The sequence below is a fragment of the Phocoena sinus genome, chromosome 11 (genome assembly GCF_008692025.1).
Source record: "Phocoena sinus isolate mPhoSin1 chromosome 11, mPhoSin1.pri, whole genome shotgun sequence".
Lineage (NCBI taxonomy): Eukaryota > Metazoa > Chordata > Mammalia > Artiodactyla > Phocoenidae > Phocoena > Phocoena sinus.
In genome coordinates, this window is record NC_045773.1 from 10,964,884 (window position 1) to 10,992,148 (window position 27,265).

At 47.5% G+C, this 27,265-nt stretch overlaps 1 protein-coding gene across 2 annotated transcripts; it reads right to left on the reverse strand.

The window, feature by feature from the left end:
* Window positions 1–36: 36 nt before the first annotated feature.
* Window positions 37–27,265, reverse strand: EDEM1 (ER degradation enhancing alpha-mannosidase like protein 1). Of its 2 annotated transcripts, XR_004352149.1 has the most exons (13): window positions 26,551–27,265; window positions 21,156–21,228; window positions 17,719–17,822; window positions 16,370–16,541; window positions 14,952–15,135; window positions 13,129–13,303; window positions 11,455–11,575; window positions 10,808–10,978; window positions 8,891–8,964; window positions 7,665–7,761; window positions 5,534–5,737; window positions 863–4,054; window positions 37–699 (listed from the first exon to the last, which is right to left on the reverse strand). XR_004352149.1 is itself a non-coding variant. In XM_032648273.1 (12 exons), the coding sequence occupies exons 1-12, from the start codon at window positions 27,066–27,068 to the stop codon at window positions 3,965–3,967; spliced, it is 1,983 nt and encodes a 660-aa protein (XP_032504164.1). In that variant the 5' UTR covers window positions 27,069–27,265; the 3' UTR covers window positions 37–3,964. The 2 variants fall into 2 exon arrangements, 1 of the variants encoding a protein (XP_032504164.1); XM_032648273.1 differs by having other exon boundaries at window positions 37–4,054.

Here is a 27,265-nt window from a genome sequence, read left to right on the forward strand (position 1 = left end):
ATGTGTGAGTATATAAAGGAGAAACAAAATGACAACTCAGAAAAAAAAGAATCTTTTAATAAAAATTACTCATAAAAATCCTAATAAATTTCAAAGAGCAAGATATTTCTTAGTACATTTATAAAGAACATTTGGTCCTTTTACAAAAAGCTCCCTTTTAATTTAAATACATTTCTTATTTACAGATTAAACATAAAATATCATCTATAGTTGCAAAGCATATTGCACGTTACAGAGAGAAGCATTTGTATATTCCAATAGGTTTTTCCCAGAGTTTCCAACTCTAGATTTTTTTGTGTGTGTAAAAACATATTTACCTTTCTTGTGCATAATAAATAGAAATGCAGCCTGTGTTTTGCTATTTAAAACTAAAACAAAACACCTTTAAAAATAGTATTTCTCTGCCTCTCAGTAAGAGGGAAGGGGGGTAACAAATCAAGAAGGTCCACAGGTACTTAACATTCTCGCCAGATTCACATGTAAATTCAAGGGGGAACTAACCCCGAGCCCTGCAAAACCTGGGGACACACAGCCCAGCCGACTCACCTTCTCACTTTCACAAGAGTCCCTGCCCTGCAGGAACAGGCACTAGAGAAGGAGCTGGATGTCTGGGAATGGAAAAGGAAAGAAAGATCAAGACTTTTTTTTCGAAAGTCCCTGCTCAGCCACTCTAGGGCTGGGGCAATCATCCGGCCCGACCTGGTCACCAGCATTAAATTTGCGGTCAAAAAAAAAAAAAAAAAAAAAAATTTGCCGTCAGCAAAAAGAAAGACAGACCTCTAGAAAAAAAGAATTTCTGATATTTTGTCTACTAAAGTCCCTGCTCAGCCACTCTAGGGCTGGGGCAATCATCCGGCCCGACCTGGTCACCAGCATTAAATTTGCGGTCGGCAAAAAGAAAGACAGACCTCTAGAAAAAAAGAATTTCTGATATTTTGTCTACAAGACCCAAAGTGAAGGATTACAGTTTGAATTCATTCAGTAACTGAGCTAAGAAAATAGCTGAGAGGGATGTTTTTCTTTGGTGGAGGACACAGCAGGGAGGCGAGAGGAATCAGGCTGAGACCCTCAGATTGCACGTATCCAGCCAGGGAGCTAATTTCCATCTGCACAGACACCATCCTGGTGCATAAACACACAGAAGACTACTGGACTGATGTGCGCACGCCCCACGATCCAGGACAGCCTCAGGACCCGGGGATTCAGTCGCACAGAGCAAGCTCTGACGGAAGATTTCCAAGTTCTGAAGGGAAGATCTGAACGTGGAAGCTGGATTTCCACAAAGGCCAGGACAATTGGAGAGCTAGCGAACACTTCCTTCGTCACCTCCTCCTCCAGGAAATGGAGTTCCTCAGTCACAGCGTCTCAGCCAGCGAAGCCTGCCCTGGAACAATGTAGACCTCTGTGGTGGGAGATTTAGACTCCACCCACAAAGGTAGCTATAAGGTAGCTTCCCACAAAGGTTTGGCAAAACCACTTTCATCGTGTGAACCAAAGCAGAGTCTAGACGTTAGCTACACACAGGATTGCAAGGATGGTGCAAGCTGTCAGCTGTTCCAAAGCATGGAATGTTTGCAATCAGGGTGCTCCTAGGGCAAATCACAAGGGAATTTCTCTGACACTCCCCTCCTTAGCCCTCGCCTTCCTGATCTCCCACGACACAGAACAGAAGAAACAGCAAAGACCCCGAAGGACATATCACAGTTGTTGACACTCAGACCTTTAAAGAGAAAGCAAGTTTTGAACGTGGCTCAAAGGACCTTCTCTGTAACTAGCCATGAGGCGGGCACTCTGGCATCTAGTCACTGACGACATGGCATCCAACGTTAGACTGGGCAGTCTGGAAGCTCAGCAACCAGGTTGAGAATGGGTCGCTCACCCTCGGACTCACGACTGGTACAAGTCCAGTGCCTGGAAGCCAAGAAGGTCTGAGACTTAATACAAAACATGTCTCATGCCAGCCTGTAGCCGTGAGGTGCCTCTGTGGCAGTCAGGCCCAGGTCCCTGTTCCAGAGCGGGAGGGAGATGGGATACCTGAGCCCAGAGGAGGGGGAACATTGGGGTGCGATAACCTAACAGTGTGATCACAAAGGGCCCACTTTCTTCCCTGAGGTGCCCCATTCTCCCAAACAGCCCATTTATAGTCCCACCTTGGTTTACCTGGAGAACAGGTGCAGAGATGCTCATGCAGGTGTGTGTCTTTAAAAGGGGCTATTTTGGGTTTACTGAGGCAATGAAAATATTTTAAATATATAGAGTATTCTCAAAGAAACTTTTCTGTTCAGTAGATGAGACAATGTTGATAAACAGAATGCTTCTGAAATGAAGAAAAAATGTAAAACAGAAGCATTTGATTTTTTTTCCTTTAAAACATTTGCAGAGTAAATGTTTAAAAGACAGAGGTGACGTTTATTACTGAAAATCCCTCTTCTAAAAACCTCAAAGAACTGAATTAGATATCTATTTTAAAACCAGCAACACTTAAATTTTCAAGAATAAAATTCCTCCCTTTTGACTGAAAATGCAATGGCTTACACAGCATTCCTTTCTAGCTTTAAAAAGACTAAAATAAAATCATTTGAAGTACCCTAGCGGTGACGGGTGAGCCACACGACAGGTGAAACTGGAGGTTTTTAAGAGACTTCCTACCCTTTCTATTGAGGTTCATTTCAGCCTCTGACGTTACAGGGAAGCCAAAGCTCAGGGTTCAAACCCACCTCTGCTTTCTCTGAGCCCTCGGCACAAGTTCAAAGAGACACAGTTCCGTGCTCACTAAAGAAATAATACCAACAAAGAAAAGAGGCGTTTTAGCACAACTTCCTCTTTATGTATGCTTGCTTAAAATATCAGGTTGAAAGGCAAGGACTGACCAAGAAGTTTCCAGAACCTGCCTGATATCCATCCCATGCCCCTTTCGCTGTGGTCACACCATGTAGCAATACAAAACAAGGCGGTTAAAATCATAGCAGCAGCTGTGACATCCAGTGGCCCAAACCAGAAGAGTATAAGGCACCCATCAAAAGCCGGCATTGCACAGAGAAATGGCTCAAGGGTGCCAGAAAGTCATCTGATCATTTCTTTCTCCCTGACCTAGCTGATTGGCACTAGACACAGGAAACAAAAATGAAACAATTCCAACCCGAACGTGGTCGGAACTGATAATCCTTGGTTAGTAAATATAAGACAGATGAAAGCTCAGACGATCATAGGTATTTTTCTCTCCCTTGAAAGGCACCTGGTTCTGAAACTATGGGAGATCCTCAGGTGAGTTCATAATAAATGTAGAACACCATCCAAAAGACCTACCTGTTAAGCTCTTAAACTGTGAGGCGACAACTTAAGAGACTGCCTGTTAGAATTCGGATAAATTCGTGAGCAAATAATCTGTCAACACCGTGACGAACTGCATGGGGCGCAAATGCATAACTGGATGATTTTCCCCCATGTGACCGACAATCGTGGGTGGAGACCTGGGAGACAGCCCAATTATCCAATCAGAGAGAGAGGATGACAAAATGCAGTAAACAGGGATGTCAGGGGAACCGCAGGCCCTGCTGCACAGAAATTCATTCACTTTCCTCTGGCAGAGAGGCGGCCAGGCAGCGGGCGACAAGCGCCGGCAGAGAAGACTCGACAATTCCACGGTAGGAAGGTCTGGAGATCCAGCCAAAGAGGCCCATCCACGGTGTACAGTAACATCAGCACGTCGTAAGAAGCCAACTCCTACGTACCTTCTCACTTCAAAGTATATCCTTAAGACAAACAGGGCATTTTATTGAACAGAAGAGAAACGCTAAAGTATCCAAGAATCTACCAGGTGCGGCTGGGGAGCTGGACAGAGATTCCTACACCATCGTGGACAGCCAGACGCCTAGCCTCCTCCAATTCGGACTGGGTCTCAGCCTGGCCTGGGTTCAGCTGTTTTAGGTCCAGTTTCAGATGAGGCCACACAGGGGAGAGCAGATCAAATCAAGCCAACCATCTGGTCAATCTGTCGCATGTAGACGCTCTTTAAGGGCAGGGAATATCGCCTCTCGTCAGGAACACGATTGCACTAGAAAGAAAGTGAATGAGGGACAATTCGAATTTTGAGTTAAGACGCCATGTGTTAATTCCTCAGATGTGACTGGATGACCTCCCCCGGGGTTTCTCATCCTGGCACTGTCAACACTTGGGGCCTGTGCCGTGCACTGCGGGATGGTCAACAGCATCCCTGGGCTCTCCCGCTATATGCCCCCTGCCCCTAAGCCCCAGTTGTGACAACCAAGATTGTCTCCAGACATTGCTCAATGTCCCTTGAGGAGCAAAGTCACCTCCAGTTGAGGACCACTGATGTAATTTAATTTCCTCACTTCACAGGTGAAGAAATGGAAACCCAGGGAGGCTAAAACACATGCACCCAAGTGAAGAGGGGCCGGGACTAAAACCTGCACCCCTTGGGTCCTCAATCCACCCAGAATCGCAAAAACTGTTTTAGCTACTTGAAAATACTGTTGTTTTTCTGAGTCTGTTGCTCTTCTCATCCACAGCTAAAACCTAAATGCTTAAGAGTGTTACTTATTTACTTATTTTTTTTAATTAAAGGCTTTTTTGCTTTTCTCTCTCTGAAAGGGGATTTAAGTTTGAGAACCAAACGTGCTGCCTGGAAAGTTTCCACATATATTCATGCTCTTCCTCAAAGAAACATCTGCTCGCTGCTCTGTACCTGAACTCACACGCCCTGCTCCTCAACTTTGCAAGATCGAGACTGACAGGTTCTTCAGCTGGTCCCAACGGCCCCCACTTGGGCTTTTGGTAGGTGCTGGGCCTTCTGCCAGAGCATCCCTCCTGGGAAGCCCCCCCCCCATCATTCCAGGAGCTACTGAGAGGCAACCTCCCGAGTGAAGGCCTCCTCGTTTTCCTGGCAGAATAATTCCTCCCTCTTCGGTGTTTCAACAGCACTTCACACAGCCTCCTACTGACAAGCACCCGGGAGGAACCCATCTCTACACTGAGCCCTGGGCCCGTCCAGCACCAGGACCCCTCTGACCGGCCCACATCCCCAGTGCCCGGCACAATGGAATCCGGTCTATCAGACAAGGGTCTCCTTCAGTACAAATCCGGGCTCCACCACGCGGCTCCACCGTGTGACCTGACCCTCTCTGTACCTCCCTTTTTCTGTCTGTGAAGCAGGGATATTACGATACCTACCCCTCACAGGGCTGCTATGAGAAGTTAACATACTTAAGCATCTAGCACAGTGCTCAGCATGTGGTAAGCTCTATAAATACATGCTGGCTATGATTATTCTCTCTCCTTCTGTTTTCCCCTTTCCTCTCAATCACGCTTTGTTCGCTTAATCTACACTCCACGGCCTAATATAAATTTCAGGGTCTTATCTATAGCTACAGAAATGGCCTCTTTCTGAAACTCTTCTCAAATTACCCAACCCGAGTGTGCCATGAATATTCTGTCAGACACTCTGGATGATAATGTGATGAGCAGTGTTTTCTCTTCCTCTAATTGCAAACCACCCCTGGAGAAAACAACTTACATTGGAGCTGGAGTTGATGACTTTTAGCTCATGAGGTCTCGGCCTGTGCCCCGACTTTCCCACTGGGTCCCGCCCTCCCTCTTCAGAAAAGAACTCCTTCCAGGGTGACTCCCGGAGATGTGCGTCCACAGATACAATGTGTCCCTCAGTTGTAAACATGTATCTGGTTCCAGATTTGTGTACTGGATTCTCCTCATCAAAGAGCTAGCAGAAAAAAGAAAAGAAAACAGACACAATTGTAGCAGGTTTGGAACCAATTCATAGGGCAGCTGAGTTCAGACTACTTAGGGACAAGAACCTGCTTGGCTCTCAGGCCAACTGAGGCTGCGGGGCGGAATCCCCAGTTGTGTTGAAACTCAGACGCCTGGACTTCCCCGATCCCGCCCACACCTAGAGATTAGAAAGCCCGGGGCTAAGACCAAAGCGCCACTAATCTGTAAAAGCCCTAGATGATGCCCCCACGCTCTCCGGAGAGTTCCAGCGCTGGAATCCTGGAACTACCCCCAGCTTACACACACCTAGGCCTGAAACTGGAAAAGCCTGGAGAGAAGGAGGTCTGTGGTTTATATCCTTCACCAGGTCCCCAGAGCCTGACACACGTGCCACCGCGTGGCGCACTCCTGTGTGGGCTCTGAGGGCACAGGGCACCCCAGGCAGTCCTTCCTTCAGCAGCGGGCGTGGGGGGTGGAGGAGGGCGCAGCGGGGGCATCTAGAAAGAACCCCTAACACAGGCGTGCGGTAAACGATGCATGAGGAAGAACGCAGAACTCTTAAGAGACGGAGGGAACCTCACAGGCACCTCGGGTATTTTACAAACGAGGAAGAACACTCGGCACAGCTGCTCCGTGTTCACATGGCTCCCAGGAGGAGAACAGGGTCGGCCTGGGTCCTCCCCCTCCGCCACCCACCCCCAACCCTGAGTTCTTTCTCCAGGAACACCTTGGGGGTCTCCTCCATTCATTCGCTCCAGAACTTGCCCCGTGAATACCCCGGACCCCACGGCTGCCGGACGGGATGCCCGCCAGGCTCTCGGCAGCCGACCGGACTGGCCGCACTGTGCAGTGTGGGAGACCTCGGTGCCCACAGGACCTGGTGGCAGGACCACATGGCCAGCGGGCGGGCACACCTCCTCTGCCTGCCACGAGAAGTGACACCAGCAGCAGTGTCACCTGAGAGGAGTAGACCGGGGCTTCTGAAACCCGGCTTTGCACAGGACCATGAGAGGCACCTGTCAACATCACAGGCTCCTGAGCCCGCTTCTGAAGATTCCCATTCAACATGGCTGTAATCTTAACAGTGTGACTCCAATCCAGCCGCCCCCGGGGCCTGGGGACCACTGAACTGGATAAAACGAACCTATCACTACTGATGGGTATCTCTGGATCTCGGCCTAAACTCTCCACGCTGTTTCCCCACCAGGAAATCCCGACCCTCTGAGCCCTGAGAAAGTATTCTTTTGCGTGTAGCCCTACGAGCCAGTGACAGAGGGGAGGAGAGCGGCCAGGTGCACTACACAGATGCCGTGCACGCCCGTGGCCAAGCAGCCGTGCGGAAAGAGCACTGGACAAGGAATCGGGCCCAGGGCTCAAGCCGCGGCTCCGCCATGTCGTCACCCCGAGAACCCCGGCAAGTCACCTGACCTCTGGCACTTCCCCTGAGAGGAAGAATGAACGCTGATTAGATGATCCCGAAGGTTCCTTCCAGGTCCAAAAATTCAGTCTCTCCCTAAACACGTGCAGATGTGTGTATGGACAGAGACCCGGCCGGACTGTGGGTCTCACTGAGAGCGCCCAGGTCAGGGGGGAAGTAAGAGCTGAGACTCTGCGGTCTTCCTCAGGGAAGCCTCGTGACCACCACACTAACGAAGGTCCCCCAGGAATCGTTACCTGCACTTCACACAACGTGTAACCCAAAGAGTGTCTATGTGTGTACTCGGCAGTGCCTCCTCTACGAGGTCAGGAACCACGGAGCAGACAGCAACGTGCCTTTGCTCCGACAGTACTGTGCCCCTGGGCCAGCGAAACGCCCAGCCTGGAACAGCGCCTGGTGGCGTATGTCAGATGGTAGGCGGAGGAACGCTTGCTGTCAGCAGAATGGAGCACTTCCTGGGTTAATCTTACAACACACATACCAGATACAAGTATTTACAGGTCTCGCTGAGGAAGAAGCTCTCCATCCGGTCCTCTTTGGATTTGTCGATGACATGATGCAACGTAGCATAGCCACACCTACAAAACAATCACCCAGTGAGGCCCACCTCTGCTCCTTCCCACCTGCTTATTAATTGAAGAGGCAGAACCAAGGCATCAAACACCACGTGAGAAACAAATTAGGGTAGGCTTAAGGGCTGTCCTTTTTCAGCCTAGATTGTCTGCAAGCTTCATTAAAAAGTGGTCTGGCTGCCGAATCATCAGGTTAATGGTACCGGAAGTGGGGTGGGGGTGGAGGAGAGTATTTGCCAAAAGCATAACAGGACACCAAGAAAATGACTCGCAGCAAATTCAAAAGGACTGATTTAAATTTCGTGTCCCAATACTTGTATAGACTGACTAATCATTTGATAGTCTAAGACAATATTTTGAAAGAAAATACTCATGATATTATAGCTAGGTAAAAAAAGCACATCTCAAAAAACTGAAATAGAGTTTTTATACATATATACACACATTATAGATTTACATATAAATATATAAAAGAGTATAAAACTATATACTTCAATATATAAAAGAGTAGAAAACTATATACTTCAATATATAAGAGTAGAAAACTATATACTTCAATATATAAAAGAGTATAAAACTATATACTTCAATATATAAAAGAGTATAAAACTATACACTTCAATATAAAAGAGTATAAAACTATATACTTCAATACATAAGAGTATAAAACTATATACTTCAATATATAAAAGAGTATAAAACTATATACTTCAATATATAAGAGTATAAAACTATATACTTCAATATATAAAAGAGTATAAAACTATATACTTCAATGCTGATGGTAGCTATCTCTGCAGGTAGAGATTACAGTGATAATATTCTACCTCAATATTTTCTATCTTCCATGAACTTTTTAGTATATATATTATTTGTATAACAGGGGAAATAAGTTACTTAAAAAGAGTTCATACAGTCTGCTGGAACCCTACAGGAATAAAGGTGAAAAATAAATTTTAATTCCCACTATAATGGGCAGGTTCTACTACACAAAAAGTAAGCAATTTCCCTACAAAATTAACATTAACGACCTGTTCTAAAAAGTAAAATGCAAAACAGAATAATATTACCTCAGCACAACTCAAATGAAATCAAAAGTGGCCAACAGAAAAAGGAAGGAACTTAGAAAACTAACTTGACTTTTGTGTACTTTTCCAGACTCTGCAGAATGTCCATTCCTACATGGAGGTAGAAGGGATTCTTGGTTGCCTAGAGAGAACACGAGAGAATGTGATCCAGCGGGGGCCTGGAAGACACGCCGTCAACACGCATCGCGGTGATTGCAGGACGGTCCCGAGGAGATGAATCACTGTCCAAAGGTAGGCACGGGCCAGTTCACTTTATCCTGAAGGGTCGCGAATGTTACAGGATTAAGGTGTTCTGCCGGTTCACATCAAAGCGCACCTCCAATCTGCTTAACTTGAACGGGGATGGGGGGGGGCGAGAAGATCTGCCCCAGAGCACATCAACTCCCTGGCTTTGGCTCTCGTGATCCCCATCATGATCAGAAATGAAACAACGCCTCACTGACAGCCCCATATCTGAGAACAAATCCAGTTTCTGTGTTGCCTCAGAACTGGCTAGACACTTAAGCTGCAAACACAGGGAAACAGGACATTGCCCCCGTTCCATCCACAGCACCGTGAGAAGGGCTAAGGGACAAGAAGACTCTCAAAGTATCTAAGGAGGCCTCCACATGCTGTGCTCTCTAATCACCCTAGGAACTCAGTCCCTGGGTTGTTGCTTCCTCTTCTGTCACATGCTCATAGATGGTTTCGTTAGGGGAAAAAAAAAATTCTCTGGCAAGATGAGACTTTTATCCCAAAACTAGTTTGAAAGTTGGGCATCACCTATAATTCGTGCCCAGTGCCAACCGTGCAGCAGCAAAAGCAAACGAGCACAGGGTCAGGGCACACGGAGCAGCTTCCGAAGGCAGGGCCAGAAAGCCACAGATTTCTCTGGATTCTAAGAAAGTAGTCAACATGAGGAAGAAGCTGCAAGAAGAAAAAAGCAGTGACAAAACCAAGAGGCATCAACCCAAAGGCAACAGACCTAAGCTTAAGAGGAGAACGCAGCCAGCACCCGAGTGTGTCACCCTCGCAGCGTTGAGTGGCCCGGGCTCTACCCTGGGATCTGGGGTCCGGGAGGCAAAATCAGAGGCTACCTCCCCACCCCTGAGAGCTTACATACAACTCACAAGGTCTCTCTACACCTGAAGTCAGTTACCAGTTGCATAGGATTTCTCCCTGTTTCAGAACAAATGGCAAGGACTCGGTGCTAAAAAAAACTATGGAATAAATCTCAACTACTAATCCTACGACCAGAGCTCATGAGATCTCCTCGCGAGGCCTGCCCACTACGCGCGTCTGCCGAACGCACGGACGGCCGGCTTCTTGGAAAGTGAGCAGCTGAATGTGCTGCTGAATGTGCGAATGGCTGACAACTCTCCATGTGTATCTATGTATGGCACGCCCAGAGGTACAAATATCGGCCTTAAACCGTCGGGGAGAAGATTCTTCACAGTTAGAGTGACATTTCCTCTGGCATTCAAGTAATTCCACAAAAGAGGAACAATGTATGTGTTTTTGAACGATTAAACAAAAGTAGGCACTCAGACAATCCCAGATGATTCCCTTTCCAACTAAGAAAAATAATTTTTCTGTCTGAATACTTTACACAGACCAGGGTTCCACAGTACATGAGGACAGAAATGCATCCCCCAACAAGAGTTGTTTGGTCAAATAAATTTGGAAAACAGAGAGTACCAAATCTTCCTCTTGATTGAAGGACGTGAGAAACAAGCCCTGCAGTAAAGATACGACTCAGCTTTGCAGAATGTAGGGCAAACGCGTACATGACCGCAGACGTCTTCCCTGTCCCGTGCGACCAGGACAGACACTGAGCGCTAACGAGGCTCTGGGCCGGTGGTCACTCTAACGGTCGCTGTGAAATAACACTATTCCCCACCTGTCAGCAAGTGTTCCCTACGAACCAACTGCTACAGGTCTTCCCAGCATTTCAACGCAAACTACTGTTCAACAAGCTCTCGTACCTGGTAGAGGAGATACGTAGACTCCACCAGCTCAGGTCTCAGTGGGTAGAAGAGCACGTCGGGGGCCTGCAGCTGCCAGTTGTACCTCTCGGGGAGGGCCCCGTAGCGCTTCCATATGGCGTAGTAGAAGGCGTGCAGGCAGATGGCGTCTTCCACGTCTCCTATCAGAACCTACAGGGAAGGCGCAGGTCACCAGGCTAAGACACTGTTCTCAGAGCGACAAGATGTGACACAGGCCCTGGGCTTCCCCCTCCCCCCACTGGTCACCTGACCTACAAACGTGGCTGGAGACAAAACCAACCCAAAAGGAGCTTCCCAGACAGACCCCGCACCCCCCATCTGGCCATCAATGCCAAAGCCCTGAGAACTGCACAGGACAAGAGGCTAGCTGTACTCGTGAATGGAGAACGGACAGCTGAGACATGAATCACCCAAAAGTCACACGCCGTTACTTTTCTGGCATGGCTTTGCACTGATTTAGCGTGGAGTAATGTCCAAAGAGAATAGTGGGGATGTACTGTGCTATTCACCTTCCAAATCCGAAGGAGCCAGAGAATGTTCTGGTACCATAAAAAGAAAACAGAGGGGGGAAAAAAAAGCCCTTTTCCAATGACTGCTATTCCTTAGCAAACAGGATTGCAAAATACCTGCAGTCCTGGGAAGAACGCCTGCAGAGAGTCAATCCACGTGTTCATCAGCTGCCCGTTGAACATGTTCACGTTGACGTAGAGGGGCGGGTCCCCTTCCCCCTCGTTACAGGCTTCCCGACTGAGGAGCCACGCAGAGCGGCCGAAGGGGAAGAAAGAGAAACAGCTCAGGCTCTGTCCCCCCAGCAGCCCCTGGCAGTGTCACTTAGATGGAATCAACATTAACCTTTTCTCCTCACTCATTCTTTAAACCTTTGGAGACAGGCTGCCTCTACCTCTCAATACAAGACTCCAGCATAAGATGACACTTACTAAAGGATAAAAGTTCTAAACTCAGCCATGGTAACACATTGGGATTTCACTGCATTTTGCAGAAAGCACTTTGACAATCAGGTTTGAGAAATACTTGCACGTAATTTGGTATATAGCATGCGTCAGTTTTGACCTGAGTGGGGAAGTCTGGTTATTTCTGCACAAAATAAAAAAGAGTCTCTTCTCTAATAAAATTCTACACCATGGGCCTGGAGAAACACCTCAGAGCAAGAAGCTCAGTGATTACTACTAATTTAGTAAATTCAGGGGCTTTAAAAATCGAAAAGGATTGAACTCTGGCCAAACAGCCTCTTACTAAAACACATCACTTGAATGATCCTACGACAGCTAGGGTAGAAATGGGCAGGCAACTAGTAGCTATCACTTGCACTGGCCACTTAACACACACATGTGCACAAGGGAAGACCCAGGGAAGACAGAGGCGGCACCAGGGTCGAGGCCGCTGCAGCTTCGAATGGCACTTCTCTTCTGCCATCCTGAACGCACAACTGACAAGCGGCAAACAAAGCCGTTTTAAACAAACACAGAGGGAAAAGAGGGTGGTAACTGTCCTTTCTCTCATCAAGTATAAAGATCAATCCCAACTTCTTTAGAAAGTGAAAGAACCAACACAGCGGTGCCGCATTACAGCTCTACGTGCAATTAAAACCAGCGAAACCTCGGGATGCGTCACCCTTGTGGCAGCCAGTCTCCAGGCGGCCCCAGTGACCCCTGCCTCCTGGCTGTCACACCCTTGTGCAGTACCCTCACAGACTACATCAGCCCTGGTCTGTGTGACCGACAGTGTCCGGCAGAAGTGCTGGCTGTCATTCTGAGGTTAGGGCATGAAAGCATATGGCGTCCATTCTGGTGGCTCTCTTTCCATCTCTCAGATCACTCACTCTGAGGAAGCCAGCTGCCATGAGCTGCCTACAAAGAGGCCCATATGGCAAGGAACTGACACTTCCAGCCACAGCACGTGAAGAACTGAAGCCTAGGAGGGGACCCTCCAGGCCTGAGTGAGCCGTGACAAGGCTGCAGCCCTCACCAATAGCTTGTGGATGACCTCGTGAGAGCCCCTGGATCAGCCCAGCTGCTCCTGGCTTCCTGACCCTCAGAAAATGGGTGAGATAATGTTCGCTGTTTTAAGCCACTAGGTTTCAGGGTAATTTGTTACGCAGCACTTAATAGCTAACACACCTCTTCACCACCCCCTCAAATGACTAACAAACAACTAGGAGGCAGTAAAATGAGGGCAGAGACCAAAAGACCCTGTGAATCTATGTTGAGAAAAATACGAACATTTCACAATACATTCTATTTGCTTGACGGGACAGTAAGAGAGATGGTGAGGAGACATACCCTCTTCTTAAGTAGTTCTGAATACTCTTATATACAGCATTAAACATTTCTAGGTCTTCTTTTTCTCCAAAGAGAATGTAAGATTTCAAGAGGTATTCATAGAAGGAGTCCAGTCCGGCACCCAAGCCACTCTGCTTTCCGACCCAATGGCCCGTCTGAATGTTCACAACATTGCCTGTGAAAACAAGCAAGCTCGTCAGGGCCCCCGGGTGGGGGGCAGGGGGGCCTCCTACTTCAGCCCCACTGCTCCTCAGCACTTCCGTCCCTCACAGGAAGAGGAGGGATGAGCGCGTGGCCCTCTCGTCTTTATCGGTCCTACCAGCAGCATGCGCGGCCGGAGCTTCCTGAACATACAGTGTTTCAACACTGACACAAAAATGGGGAAAACGTTTAATGCACAAGAAAACTAGGCTTGTCGTGTTGCTTTTCCAGATTGACAACGCATTTCAAAAGCCTAAAGGGTGTTGTTCATCAGAGAATGATGGATTATATAATTTACATTATCTGTAAAATGGAAAGAAAAAAAAAAACAGAAATAATCCGAATGTCCAACATCAGAAGAGATAATGGACTGTCATATAGATTTTAAAGACAATAACTGTGAAAACAAGATAACAACTTAAAACCACCTGCATGATTTGCCAAATGAAAGGCAGAATAAAAATATCTATATTATAATTTGAAAGTATACAAAAGTTGCACATGGGGCTTCCCTGGTGGCGTGGTGGTTGAGAGTCCGCCTGCCGATGCAGGGGACGCAGGTTCGTGCCCCGGTCCGGGAAGATCCCGCATGCCGCAGAGCGGCTGGGCTCGTGAGCCATGGCTGCTGAGCCTGCGTGTCCGCAGCCTGTGCTCCGCAACGGAAGAGGCCACAACAGTGAGAGGCCCGCGTACCGCAAAAAAAAAAAAAAAAGTTGCACATGACAGGCTGCAAGGGCCTATGGAAAATTTTAAAGTTGACAGTTTGGGGTGACACTGGTAATGGGGTGACGGGGCAACTGTTTTGTTTCTACTGTTATTGTTAAATACAAAAAATCTGTAAATAAATTGAAGAAGGAACAGTAATCGAAGATCACTTCTAAAAAGCAGTGCTTTTGCTATGACACTCCAGGCTCCAGGACCGCCAATCCAGTTCCTTCCCGATGACAAAAAGAAAATATTTCTCAAAATAAGACAAACAGTTATAAGAGGCAAACGACCTATTTTAAAATAACGTCTCGAGCTAGTAAAATACTGATAATCATTGAAGATAAATAATGAGTACATAGGGGTTCATTATTCATTATACTTTTTCCTACTTCACTATGTTTGAAATTTTCCGTAATAATTTTTTAATAACATCTTGATCAAAATTCTCAAGGGAAAAAAAAAAAATCTAATACAGGTTTAACCTGGGCTTTTAACCTACTACCACATGCCGTGATTTTTTAAAAGGAGGAAGTCACTCTACCAGTTAACTCTAAATTCCTCTCTTTGGGACCTTATACTGAAGCAATGTAACCTGCCACCGAGGCAGTTCTTTTTATAGCATTTAACAATCATTTTCAAGTGGAATATGCCAAGGGATTCAGATCAGAAGGGAGCCCTCAAAGAGGAAGAGCATTATTCTGTCCCATCAAACCTTCCACCCACCCTCTAAGTGAAAAGTCACAGGGAGAAATCAGATGTGGCAGACACTGAGGGAGGGCCCTTCTCTCTGAGCTGTCCATTTTCAGGTTCAGTGGTACAAGGAAGAAGGAGTGGAAAGGAGGGAGGGCCCCAGAGAAGAGGAAAGGAAAGGGGGCGATGTGCACAGTGCCAAGGGCCTCACAGGTGCCCCACACCTAACAATCCCGTATCGTTGCTCCGCAGGTTCCAAAGGGCTTTCACGGCTCGCCTGGCCACCCACTCAAACGTGGAATCCCCCAGCAGTCGACTCAGAATCCCAAATTCCACCAGCAGGGAACCAGCGCCGGCCGTGCACGTCTCATTATTGCTGTCAGGAGGAACGCCTGTCTTTAGATTCACCTGGGGACAGGAAGAGACAATGGATTTGTGGCAGAAGTCAAGGAACCCACAGGGCTAGAAGACCAGGTTACAGCGACCACACTCCACTAATGAACCAAGCTCACTACAGGGGGAGTCAGCCCGCTGCCTCCCACTTTACATCCAAAAGGAAAATGGGAGTAAGTTTAAGACACAAACAAGACAGCACGAACACCAGAGCCCTGTGTTATTAATAAGAGCAAGTCCTGGGGGGATCACTGTAGCGCTGTTCACTAAGCTGCCTCTTCCCAGCAGGTTCTGTTCATGGTGACGCAGCACCAGGCGTTGGCACTGGGGACAAAGGCAAGCTGTGGAGCCACGTAGAAATTTTAAGTGAGCTGCTATGAACTCACTCCTGCTCAGCAAACATTAACAAATCTTGGACTGGGAGAGAAATGAACCCAGCGAGCAAGTGAAAGCCTGTTTGACCACCGAGGCTCAGTGGTCTGGCAATTCTCCACTGGTTGCTGACCCAAAGGCTGACTCAATTCTCAGAGGGGTTCTGGACTCAGTAAGTCAGATGCCACAAAGACAGAATCTCATTCCAGACCTTGCATTTAAATCAGCAGCTAACTTACTGGTCTGTAAAGGCTTTATTTGAAAGATCCACATGAAGTGTCCAAAAGAACATTTGCTGAGCTCCTACAGCGTACATGTGGGGAAATGGACCCAAGTCAGAAATGAAGACAAACTGCCCCCACTGTTTTGCAGCAGAGGATATGAATCCCACCTGCAAAAAGGGTTAAGAATACAGAGCACAGGAACATAACTTCCTTAAGGGAAAGGATTAAGTCAAATATGTCACTGTGGGCTGCCCTGGTGGCGCAGTGGTCGAGAGTCCGCCTGCCGATGCAGGGGACACGGCTTCGTGCCCCGGTCCGGGAGGATCCCACGTGCCGCGGAGCGGCTGGGCCCGTGAGCCATGGCCGCTGAGCCTGCGCGTCCGGAGCCTGTGCTCCGCAACGGGAGAGGCCACAACAGAGGCCACGTACCGAAAAAAAAAAAAAAAAAAAAAAGTCACTGTATGCCCAGCACACAACAGGTGTCCAGTAAATGCTGAATGAATTAAAAACCATTTCTATCATATTTAGGGCCAAATTCTCTCAAGGACATGGCTTTCCTCTTCCGCATCAGCCCCACTCCTTCCCGCAAATAAATTCATCAACAAAGAGTTTTAATTCGGGAAGGTGGTGAGTTGTTGACGCCGTCTACCTACCCGAGGGTAGGGGATCCCTGTCCTGGTGTTTTCAAAGGCAGGGAGGAGCCGCACCGCCAGGTCGCGAGCCATATGCAACAACTCATTATCATAATCCTTAATCGTCATGTCACCAAAGGGCTGCTTGGAGTCAGTTATTATTCTGTGGGCAGAAAGAAGGCTTCCCAGGACCCTAATGACAGGAAGAACAAAAGAAGAATAAAATCACGTTGGTTGTAAATGTGCACAATGCAGCTCAGAATGACAGAAGCAGGCTTGAATCGCCTATGGACTTAGCACTGCCTGAAATCAGGGGGACTGCACTTAATGACCCCCTGAAGTTCTCTCCAGCCGTGACAGTAAATGATCAATTGTTAGCTAACAGCATTATGGAAAGGGAGAAAGCGAACCATTCTTCTGAGGCTACTGAGAATAATCCCACTTGAAGTAGTAACAATGTTTAGTCATTTTCATCATCTCATCAGAAGGGAGTGTCCTAATCATTCCCAGAATAAATAACACCTTTTAGTATTAATAAACTACTCTTGGCTTCTCTCACATGGGGAAAAAACTTAGCAAAATAAAAAACAGAAAAGAACAAGACCACAAACACTAAGTAACTTTTGTAGTTCTGGCTGCCAAGCAACGTCAAATTCTCCAACTTCTGCTAAACAGGCAAGGTGGGGAAGAGAAGGAGAAGGAGAAGGAGAGAATGACCCGACTGAGAGGCAGGCGCCCCCAGCTTAGATCTCACCCTCCAGCAGCCACGAGTTCAGGTCCCCCTCCAATGAGGTGAAACAGATTGTGACATTTTTCAGAACAAATGTTTTCATAACTTTAATTTTAAATAAACGCTACGTCTGGAATGTTATGCAGTGATACAACTTTCAAAGTTTAAATGCAATAGGAAGGCAGTCGCAATCTATCAAACTAAAAAGACAAGATATAAAACATGAGCCCTGTCCATTAGAGGGAGGGAGAGGGAGGGAGACCCAAATGGTCAGCAGTGGTTTTCTGCAGGCGGTGGGTGACAGGAGAAACTATGATTCCTTCAGAAATATATAGGGGTTTTCCTAGGACACAGTGGAGGAAATGAGACCAGACATAAAGTGAAATAATGAGAAACTCCTTTAAAGGGACATCTATCTTAAACCTGCATTACAATGTTTCTTTCTATTTGGCCCCAAATATAATTAATGAAATGGCAGTTGTTTCAGTTTTGATCAATGCAAAGCAGATGAAAAAGGGACACAGTGCCCACAAGGTCTGCACGGACTCCCTACCTGGACCCCGGGGCTGGCGGACCCTCCAGGAGTTTTCTCCTTACACACCCAAAAGCAGCCTTCAATCCGTTTGATGTACTATTTTACCTTATCGTGGCCTCAAAGACTTGGACGGTGGAATCTTTGTCAAATGACACTGTGTTGATCACTAACTTGACTGCTTTCTGGAACTCGGATGAATTTCCCATTATCTTTAAAAAGAGGAACACAAACCATTACAACGGCCTGAAATGACACTGAGGCTGCGTGATCGCAGGAGCTGGGCCACTTCATCTGAATGTCTGTACGTGTGGTTTTGCCACTCGTGGGAGTAGAAACACAAAAGGCAGAAGAGCACAGTTATCTCTTAGAACACATTCTGGGACAGACGGCAAGCCCGTTTCCACCAAACTCAAGCATCCTCTCTCCAAACGGCAAAACTGTGTCAGTAACTCCTCAGAAAATCATCAGCAGCCCTCCTCGTCCTGCCCCATTCTCCCTCACCTTCTGTCTGATCTTGTTTAGCATGCAAGGCATCACACTTCCAGAAATTCCTGAAATGAGTAACAATAAATCCCAAAACTGAAGAAACGAAAAACATGGCTTTCCCTCTGCTCCTCAGATCATGTGACGGCTTGGGTGCTTAGCTCCCAGGAGACCGAAACATCTGGAAAACTGACTCCTTGCTTGTTACCCAGATGTCTGAACACTTTGGGAAACAGTGGTATTATCTTTTGGAGCACAGCATAAGACCAAGGACATTCAAAACAAACAAAACACACAAATAACCAGCTCTACGTCCTTTGTAAGAAATGTTCTAGAACTAGGATTCCTATTTTGGGTGTGTGGATATGGTGTCATTCCAAGCTTCTCTCTCTTATATGAAGTGCAAATTGGACATAAAACTTGATAAAAATAACCTGAATAGAAATGCTTTCATGCCGTTCAAAATTTTATGACAATCCTGGCACTATAACAACACCATAAAGACAGCCAAAAAAAAAAAAACAAGAAAAAAACAATTTCATTCAGACACTACTTATTTCAAGTATGTCCTATTTCCTAGTGTTTATTGATCTAGTGCATCTTTTTTTCTTTTTCTCCCCCTCATTGCTATTTTGCTGTTACATGCAGAGCAAGTGCAGACGTTTCTTTTCTGGCTTTCGGTTCTTTCTTTTTAAAAGATTATGCGATCACGCTGCAAGCTGCACAGAACAGTCAAGGGAGTGCTATCGTCCAAGGGTTTCCAAAGCACACCTGTTAAAGTTTGTTTAAAATGTCAGCAAAAGAAAAGGGAAACGTCAACAGAAGCAACACTTGAAAAATAAGCCTGAAGTGTACCTTAAAGACCGGATGTTTTACAACGAAAACCACAGAGATGGGTCTGTTTCCCTACAGATGTTCACCAGCAGCAAACTCTGTTATAGCAGCTGCAGGCACTGATATGATCTCAGATCACGTGGAGGACGGCAAAGGAAGCCAACAGCTTTCAATGATATATTGTAATTTGCCATTTTAGACAGCTACGGAACAGAGTAACGAGGCTCTGAAATCGCTCACTCAGGCTCAAGAAAAGCTGGACTGGGTTTCTTTACTTCTCAGAACTTCTCAGAGCCTTTAAGCTGCTGGTGTGCATGGTGGCTCTCCAGTAGTGGGACAGACTGGTAGAATTTCTCAAGTTCATTTGGGAACAGAATTCTTCTTTGAGGGAGAACACCCTTGGAATCTGTGTTGGGAAGTGCCAGGTTACTAGAAATTCATTTTCTTAACACGTATTTGCCCTCCTATCACGTATCAGACACCACGCGGTGTGGACAGAGTGCAGTGGCTGTAACAGGGACGAGGTCTCTGTACTTCAAGAGCATGGCAGACGGATAAAAAGACACAATGGGGCAAAAAGAGAAAGGGTCAGGGGGAAAAGGTGTGCTTTCATAAGCTATATATGAGTCTTGGGACTTTTTTTTAAGCAACACTTGTAGCCTGAGTCAGCCGCTGGTCCCCTCAACAAGTTAACTCTAATCAGGGTGAACACACCCGTCCGGGCACATTTTGACCAGTGATGGTGGATGACTGACAGGGAGTAGCAATCACTTCAGAAGGAGAGATTGGGAAACTAAACTGCTGTGCAACTACAGCCTGGCAGAATGAAACCCCGGGCTCTCTCTTAGACCATGAGCCTAGGGGAATTGAGAAGGACCGCTCTAGCTCTTCCCAAGTTCCGGTAATTCTACTACTAGCAAGATCTGGGACAGCTGTAATGCAAACTTAGCTAGCGTTACCCAACTCTAACTCCTGACAGCTTCAAACTCTGTTTAAGGAAAGTTAAAATGCAGGATTTGGAATCAACTACAGTACAAATTTTCTTACGGTAAAGGTGTGCCGGACAACGGAGGAGAGCAAAGAGGCAGTAGAATCGTGTTTACTAAGGAAATTTTTCAGCGCTACGCTGGGATATAGTCCCTTGCTGTGTTCTACAGCAAAGGGTCGTGAGGCACACCAAGCGCACACGGCAGCCTGGCAGTAAGAACCACGCATGGTGCCTGACGGCCTTCCACATGCTTTGGCTCATCTGTCTAGAGGCCTCCAGCTGCCTTGAGGGAAACCAAGGGCTGAGCATGTAAAGGCTGCTCCTGAGCTGGCAGCCCAAGTCTGGAGGGGGTAGTGTCCACAAAACACGGACAGCAAATAAAACAAGACTGTTTACACAGAGGGTCTCTGCGCAGGGGCTGGAACCAGGGCTCAGACTTGATTTTGGGGAGCCAGTAGCTGGGGCACATTTCAGGGGATCTGGTGCCCTGGAGATCTTGAAATCCTGAGATCCTGTCTTTTACTTCTGAAATCTTAACTACAGTAACTGTATACTGGTTCCTTTAAGGAATAAAATAGTGGGGACCCTGCAGAAAAATAGGTTTCCCCCAAAACAATCACATTTTCTTTTTTTTTTAAAAACATTTTTTAAAAATTTATTTATTTATTAATTAATTAATTTTTGGCTGCACTGGGTCTCTGTTGCTGCGCGTGGGCTTTCTCTAGTTGCGGTGTACGGGCTTCTCATTGCAGCGGCCTCTCTTGTTGTGGAGCACGGGCTCTAGGAGCAAGGGCTTCAGTAGTTGTGGCACACGGGCTCAGTAGTTGTGGCACACGGGCTCAGTAGTTGTGGCTTACGGGCTCTAGAGCGCAGCAGGCTCAGTACTTGTGGCGCATGGGCTTAGTTGCTCCACGGCATGTGGGATCTTCCCGGACTAGGGCTCAAAACCGTGACTCCTGCATTGGCAGGTGGATTCTTAACCAGTGTACCACCAGGGAAGCCCAACGATCACACTTTCTCCTCTGCTTTTTTAGGGGAATCACATTTCCCCTCATCTAACCTTCAATGTTCTTCTTGCTCTCAGCATTAAGCTCATTAAAATAAACAATAGCTATCAGAGCTATGAATACATGTTGAGAATCACGTTTCCTGGAATTCTCATCCCTGGGGGAAAGTAAGGGTAATTAACTCCAAAATATCTTAATTTTTAAAAATAATAATAAAGCTGAACACTTACTGCAAGTGTATCCAACGCATCAACAAGAGTCAGTGAATAATTCCCTAGGACATCGTTGATGTTCAGATTTGAACTGAAAAAGAAAGAAAATTAAAATTAAACAAAGGTACTTTTTTTTTTTTTTTTTGCGGTACACAGGCCTCTCACTGTTGTGGCCTCTCCCGTTGTGGAGCACAGGCTCCGGACGCGCAGGCTCAGCAGCCATGGCTCACGGGCCCAGCCGCTCCACAGCATGTGGGATTTTCCCGGACCGGAGCACGAACCCGTGTCCCCTGCATCGGCAGGCAGGCTCTCAACCACTTTGCCACCAGGGAAGCCCTAAACAAAGGTACTTTTAAAAGATAAAAGAGACAACAAAACTAAACACTCATCAGAAACTAAAATGGCTGGAAACTTATTTATTCAGGGACTACTGTGGGTGGATCAGTATGGCAATGGTTCTTCTGCCTCACAAGGGACAGTCTCTATAGTGTCACAGAATAGCAGAGACACACACGCTTATACTATAGTGGAAAGAACACAAAACAGGAAGTAAGGAAATGGGAAACGAGTCATTGCCCTCTCCAAGATACAGTTTTAAACAGCACAAATGACCTTTCTGTCCAGCTTCAAAAAGCACTGATTTCGAAATCATTAGGAATGAAAAAGGAGAGGGCCTGTCACATGACCTGCAAATAAAACTTTAATACAGAAATCAGACACTGGCGCAGATTACACACACAAAGCAGCAAATAAATACCTCAGTTACAGGCTCAGTGTCACTCATCTGTCCTTGGGGTGGGGGAATAAATTAACTGCTTTGTATCATTTTTTCCCTAACATACCACCCAAAGAATCCCCACCAGCTCCATCAGTTGTGAGGAGCTGTTGTTTTACCATGAACCAAGCCAGGGCTTCTCGTAACTGCAGCTGCATTAATGATTCTACCACACACCTCCTGCCCCATGATCAACACCAGTCGCCCACTCTGAAACAATCTTAAGACACCAACTTCAGGGCTGCAATGAGGGTAACTGACAGCTCTTTATAGCACTAAAAACGAAAAAGATAATACTAATACATCTGGGAAAGGTGGGGACGGAGAAATAGTGCAAGTCATAAAGTCAGCTTGACAAATTCTAGGGAGTTCAGCTATTCCTGTCCCATTCCCACAAACCCAGAAAGCAACTGCAGAAGCTTGCAAAGATTTGAAAGTAAGGAGAGAAACGAAAAAGATGTAAGTCGGGAGAGAAAGAGGATGACTGTTTCAAGATTATGTTTATGAAAAACCACAGTGAAAACACCCTAGTTTTATCTTCAGCAACTGATTCACCGTCATTATGACGTCTTCCATCAAAGCCCAGACCACGTTACCTGCTCCGTGGCTCTCTCTGATGGGTCCTGTCTCACTTCCCTGCGGGCAGCATCTCCGTGTTCCTGTTGCTCGCCCTGCTCTCTGAGAGGCCTCCTATGTGCCTCAGCTGGGGCGAAGTGGGCCCCACGTGAAACACACCTCACATCCGATTTTACCTGAGCCTTTGTTTTAGGCTGATTATGTCACTTAATCTAGGACAAAGAATGTAGGGCAAAATTGTACCTCCTTTTTTTTTGAAACAAACTATCTAGAAGGGACGATCTAGGAACCAGGGCTCTCACATGTCTCTCCCAAGCCGCGAGGCCAGCACACCACACCTGCTGAAGAACCGCACCTGCTGCTTCTAGCTGTCGATTCTTTCTGAATACATGAATATGATTGCAGAAGGTCCTCTGAAGACGAGAGCTGTGGGTTAAGCTCAGCCCTTCAAGGGCAGTGCCAGCCAGAAAGGATATAGGAAGTGTCAAAAGCTGGAGGGGAAGGCCAAAGGAGACAGGGAGATCCTCGATGCTGCCCACTCAAGAACATTCTACTGAGCTTAAATATTTACCTCCACTGGTCTGCTGCTCAGAAACCAAGAGCTGCCTCCAACAGCCCACCTCATCACAAAACGGGTCCCTCATCACTTAGCCTCCAGGCTGGATGCTGGGTGAACCCCGTGTGACCACCTTCCCCTGAGGGACACCCTCCTCTGTGGCGTATCACCCTTTCCACCTGCCCCGGCCCTGGAAGGGAGGACTAATCTGGAGCACTACACTCCTTCCCATGGTTTACTGTGCTTTTCCTTTCAGGCTATAACTACAACGGACCCAGTTTTAAAACACTTCTCAATAGAACGCCCAAGCAGCCACGACAAAGAACAATTGTAAGAGTTGGCACAAGAAAAAACGTGTTTGTAGTAACTGGTGGTTCCTTCTCTCCACGCGTTCATGAAAACACTTCCAAATTCTTTTCTACCAGATTGTTACACACCCTTTCAAAATGTGCCAAACTAGAAAAAAGAAAAATGGGGAGGGCAGGAAGGAAACAGAAGACTCCACAGAAGCCTGTTGGCCTAACAGCACCGGATTATCGGGCATCCATTGAGGCCAGCCCACCATCCAGGCGAGACGGTGATCCGTCTGTCCTGTGCAAACCTTCTTGATCTATGGCCAGCCTGACCAAGAACTCAAACTTCAGGTACAAGGCTGGGTTCAAAAGTGCCCATCTTTCCACATAACCAGCTGCCGAACCACGATGGCTCGCCACTTAAGTTACCCTGTGTGCCTGTTTGTGACATTCACCCCACGCTGCATTTTTAAGGTTCTTATTACCCCCACACAGAGAAGATGGAGAAAACTATGGCCTTTCACAGAAAATTTCTGGCGACGCAGCTAACATAATGCTAACATAGCATGTTCAAAATTAAACGCATGTGTAAGAAAGAAAAAAAAATTCCACATATACTTAACCTGTAACAGCTGTTCAGAAATCTACCTGGTGCTGGGTAGGCACAGAGGTAATATAAGAAACAGTCCCTGTGTTCCAGGGATTGACAATCTGGGGAGACAAGACAAAGGGAAAGGAAGGTGAACACACAACAGTACTCAAGTCTCACACGATATTAAAAGGTGGAAAAGCAGCTCAAAGGAAAGGAACCGAAAGGAGAACTGAGTAGATCAAGGACAGTCATCTTCAAACAGTTCAATGGCGTCATGGAAAATGACTTGAGCCTGACTCTGAAGGAAGCCAAGATTTTAGGAAGAAAGGGGAATGCAGAGGAGGCCATCTTAAACTAGGGGTGCCTAGGCATGAGTCGGTTTAGGGGCCAGCATCGGTTTGGTTTGATTTGCTTTTTTGTTTGAACAGCAATATGGTTGGGGAGAAAACAAAGAAGGGTCATGCACCCAAGGTCTGAACTAACGTTATTATTCATGAGACTGCAAAATTTCAATATCCAGTCTTACTTGAAGAAACTTTTGAATTTGGATCCTCCAACCCAAATCGGGGATGTGAGAGGAACTGAGTTTACATAGTGATTTGTAGCTGGACAGAAACGTTTGCTATTTTTAAAAAAGTGTTCCGGTTTTATTTACTTCATGTCAATACTCTTCATCCTCCCTCCAGTCAAACAAGACAGGTAAGATAAGCCTAAAGTAAACGTGACTAAAAAGAGAAGACAGGCACATTTAGCACTCATACTTTGTTTCTGTACTTTTTACACAATATTCTAATGGCTAAGTTACTCTCTTTTTTAAGTGAGTCATTAGAATTCACTGGACAGTAATCATTAGAATACAAATTCAATTAGAATTTGCTTAAAATAAATATCTGAAAGACTTTTTATTACCAGTTATTTATTTCAGGGATGTAAATGTGGCCTGCTCTTTTCCTGAAAACACTGAAGTCTGAGAGGAGTTAAGTGAAAGGAAAAGGACTAAGAAAAATTTACTTTCCACTCTTTACAAGCGGCCAGCGTGAGGGTCTACTCAAGGCTACCATAACCCCAGAGCTCTTTCACCTTCTCAAAGACACCAAGGCTGACCAACTGAAAGGGCACAACCCTTCCCACATGGCATCCCCTCAATATCTCGAACTCCATCTTTCCAAAAGCAATATATCTGTCTCAAAGCTACCTGACCTCAACTTATCCAGACTGTCACTGAACAGTCAAACCAAACCACTCATCAGCAGATGTCCTCCCCAAGCAAAGAAAACTAGAGCAAAACAACACAATTTCCTAAAATCTGGAAAGGCCTAGTAATTTTTTTTAAAAAAACTTACTTAAAATTTTTCTCAAAAAAAAAAAATTGAGATAGAAAATACATTTCTATGTATAAAGGCTGACACAGTGAAACATGAAAAATATAACTCATCAGTTTCCTACAACTTTAAAAAGGCCAAGTCTTTTTTAAGTTAACCTGGGATGTCCCCCTGGCTTCACTAAAAATCATGCTCTCCAAATGCAATTTAAGACAAGAATCTGTAGATAATCCAACCATTTTTAAAACTCCTTAAGTCCCTTTAGTGTATGGGCTTCCTTTTTAGGACCTAAGGACTGGACTCCGCTGCTTTTCATCAGGTGAAGGAAAAAACACAGGCCTCAAATGTCCAAAGGGACCAAGCAGCTCAACTCCTCCACTGCCAACTGAGGGGAGCGGCCGAGAGAAAGGCAGTCGTATCCAGCCTAACAGGGTCAGTGTCAAGGCACACCGGTTCCCTCCAGCTAGGAGGTCCTTGGCTGGGTGTGCTGTCCTCTTGGACTCTGATGTCAACAGCAGTAACCCTTGAAGCTCAGCCTCTGCAAACACGGCTGATGGAAAGGGAAGACTGGTAGATCTTCCCTGACAGCCCTGCCACCAGGGTGGGGGAATTTATGGAACAGACCCTACAGAGCAAGGAATGTCATCTTGAGCACCAGGACCCCAAATCTGGGCCACCCAGCCTCTCTCTCTCCCTTCCACCTACCATCCTCAGCCTAAGGAGCCACCCCTGTGATAAAGGAGAAAGGCTGTAGCCCTGCTCTGCCTCAAACTCACTAGATGGCTTTAGAAAGTCCCTTCTCAGGATCAACTCCTGAATTTTTATATTTTTATACAGTAAAGTTGGAGTTGGCTAGGTGGAGGGAGATAAGCGCCGTTTCGAAGCTGCGCTTACAAGGGATTTCATTTTGATTTGACTTTCACTTGGAGAGAGGATTGGAGACGGAAGTCTAAGGCCCCCCAAGCCACCCCTCGGTACTGCCACTGTCCTTTCCGGTCTCTGGGCCTCAGTTTCCCCATCTGTAAAAGAGACTGCGCTGACAGCTGTCCAGTAACAGAGATTCCAGGAGAAGCAAGAGAAGGACAGCCACCGGGCCGTCCACGCAACCCCCAAACCAGGCCGACCTCAAAGGGGGTCGGTCAGCCGAGGCGCCGGACGGGTGGGCGCTGCCCCCAGGACCCTAAACGCCCGGGCACCAATGGGGGGACCCGGAGGAATGAAGGCTGCACCCGCCGGGAGAACGGAAGGAAGCGCGTGCGGCGCACGGTCCTGGGCGTCGGGCCGGCGCGGGCTACTCACGGGTCCCCGCGGTCGGGTCCTCGGCCGCGGCAGTGGATGGGGTTGAGCTCGTCCTCGGGGAAGGCGTGCGCCATGTAGTTGTCGTAGCCGAACACGAACATGCCCCGCGCCAGGTCGCGCATCTGAGCGCGCAGCTGCGGCGGGAAGGCGCCGCTGTAGCGCTTCTCATACTCGTCCCGGCCGCGGCCCCGGCCGCCCAGCACGTAGCCCCAGTGGCCTGGGCCGCAGACGTCCGGCCCGGGCCGCCGCGGAGCCCGCCGCCGCCCCGCCGCCGCCCCAGGGACCTGCGGCTGCAGCCACGATGGCCCCGACGGCCCCCCGGGCGTCCCGGGCCGGCCCGCGGGCCCCGAGGCGGGAGACTCGGGGCCGTCGGGGCCCCTCAGGCGCTGGAAGCCGAAGCTGAGCGGGAAGCGCTGGTAGAAGCCCAGGCTGGGCCCCAGCCCGAAGACGAGCCACAGCACTCCGTGGAGGCCAAGCCGGAGGAGCACCAGCCCCAGGACGAGCGCTCGCCATTGCATGGTCGCGCGGGCACCGCGGGCATTATTTACAAACGCGGGGGGCCTTCCCCGCCGACCACCGCACCCCACGTCCACCCAGTAGCTCCGCTCACTTCCCCTTTAAGGAACTCCCTCGTGACGCACCAGGAACTGGCCCATTATCCCCACACCCCCAGCACCTCGGGCCCGGCCGGCCAGGCCCCACGTTCGCCCGCCCA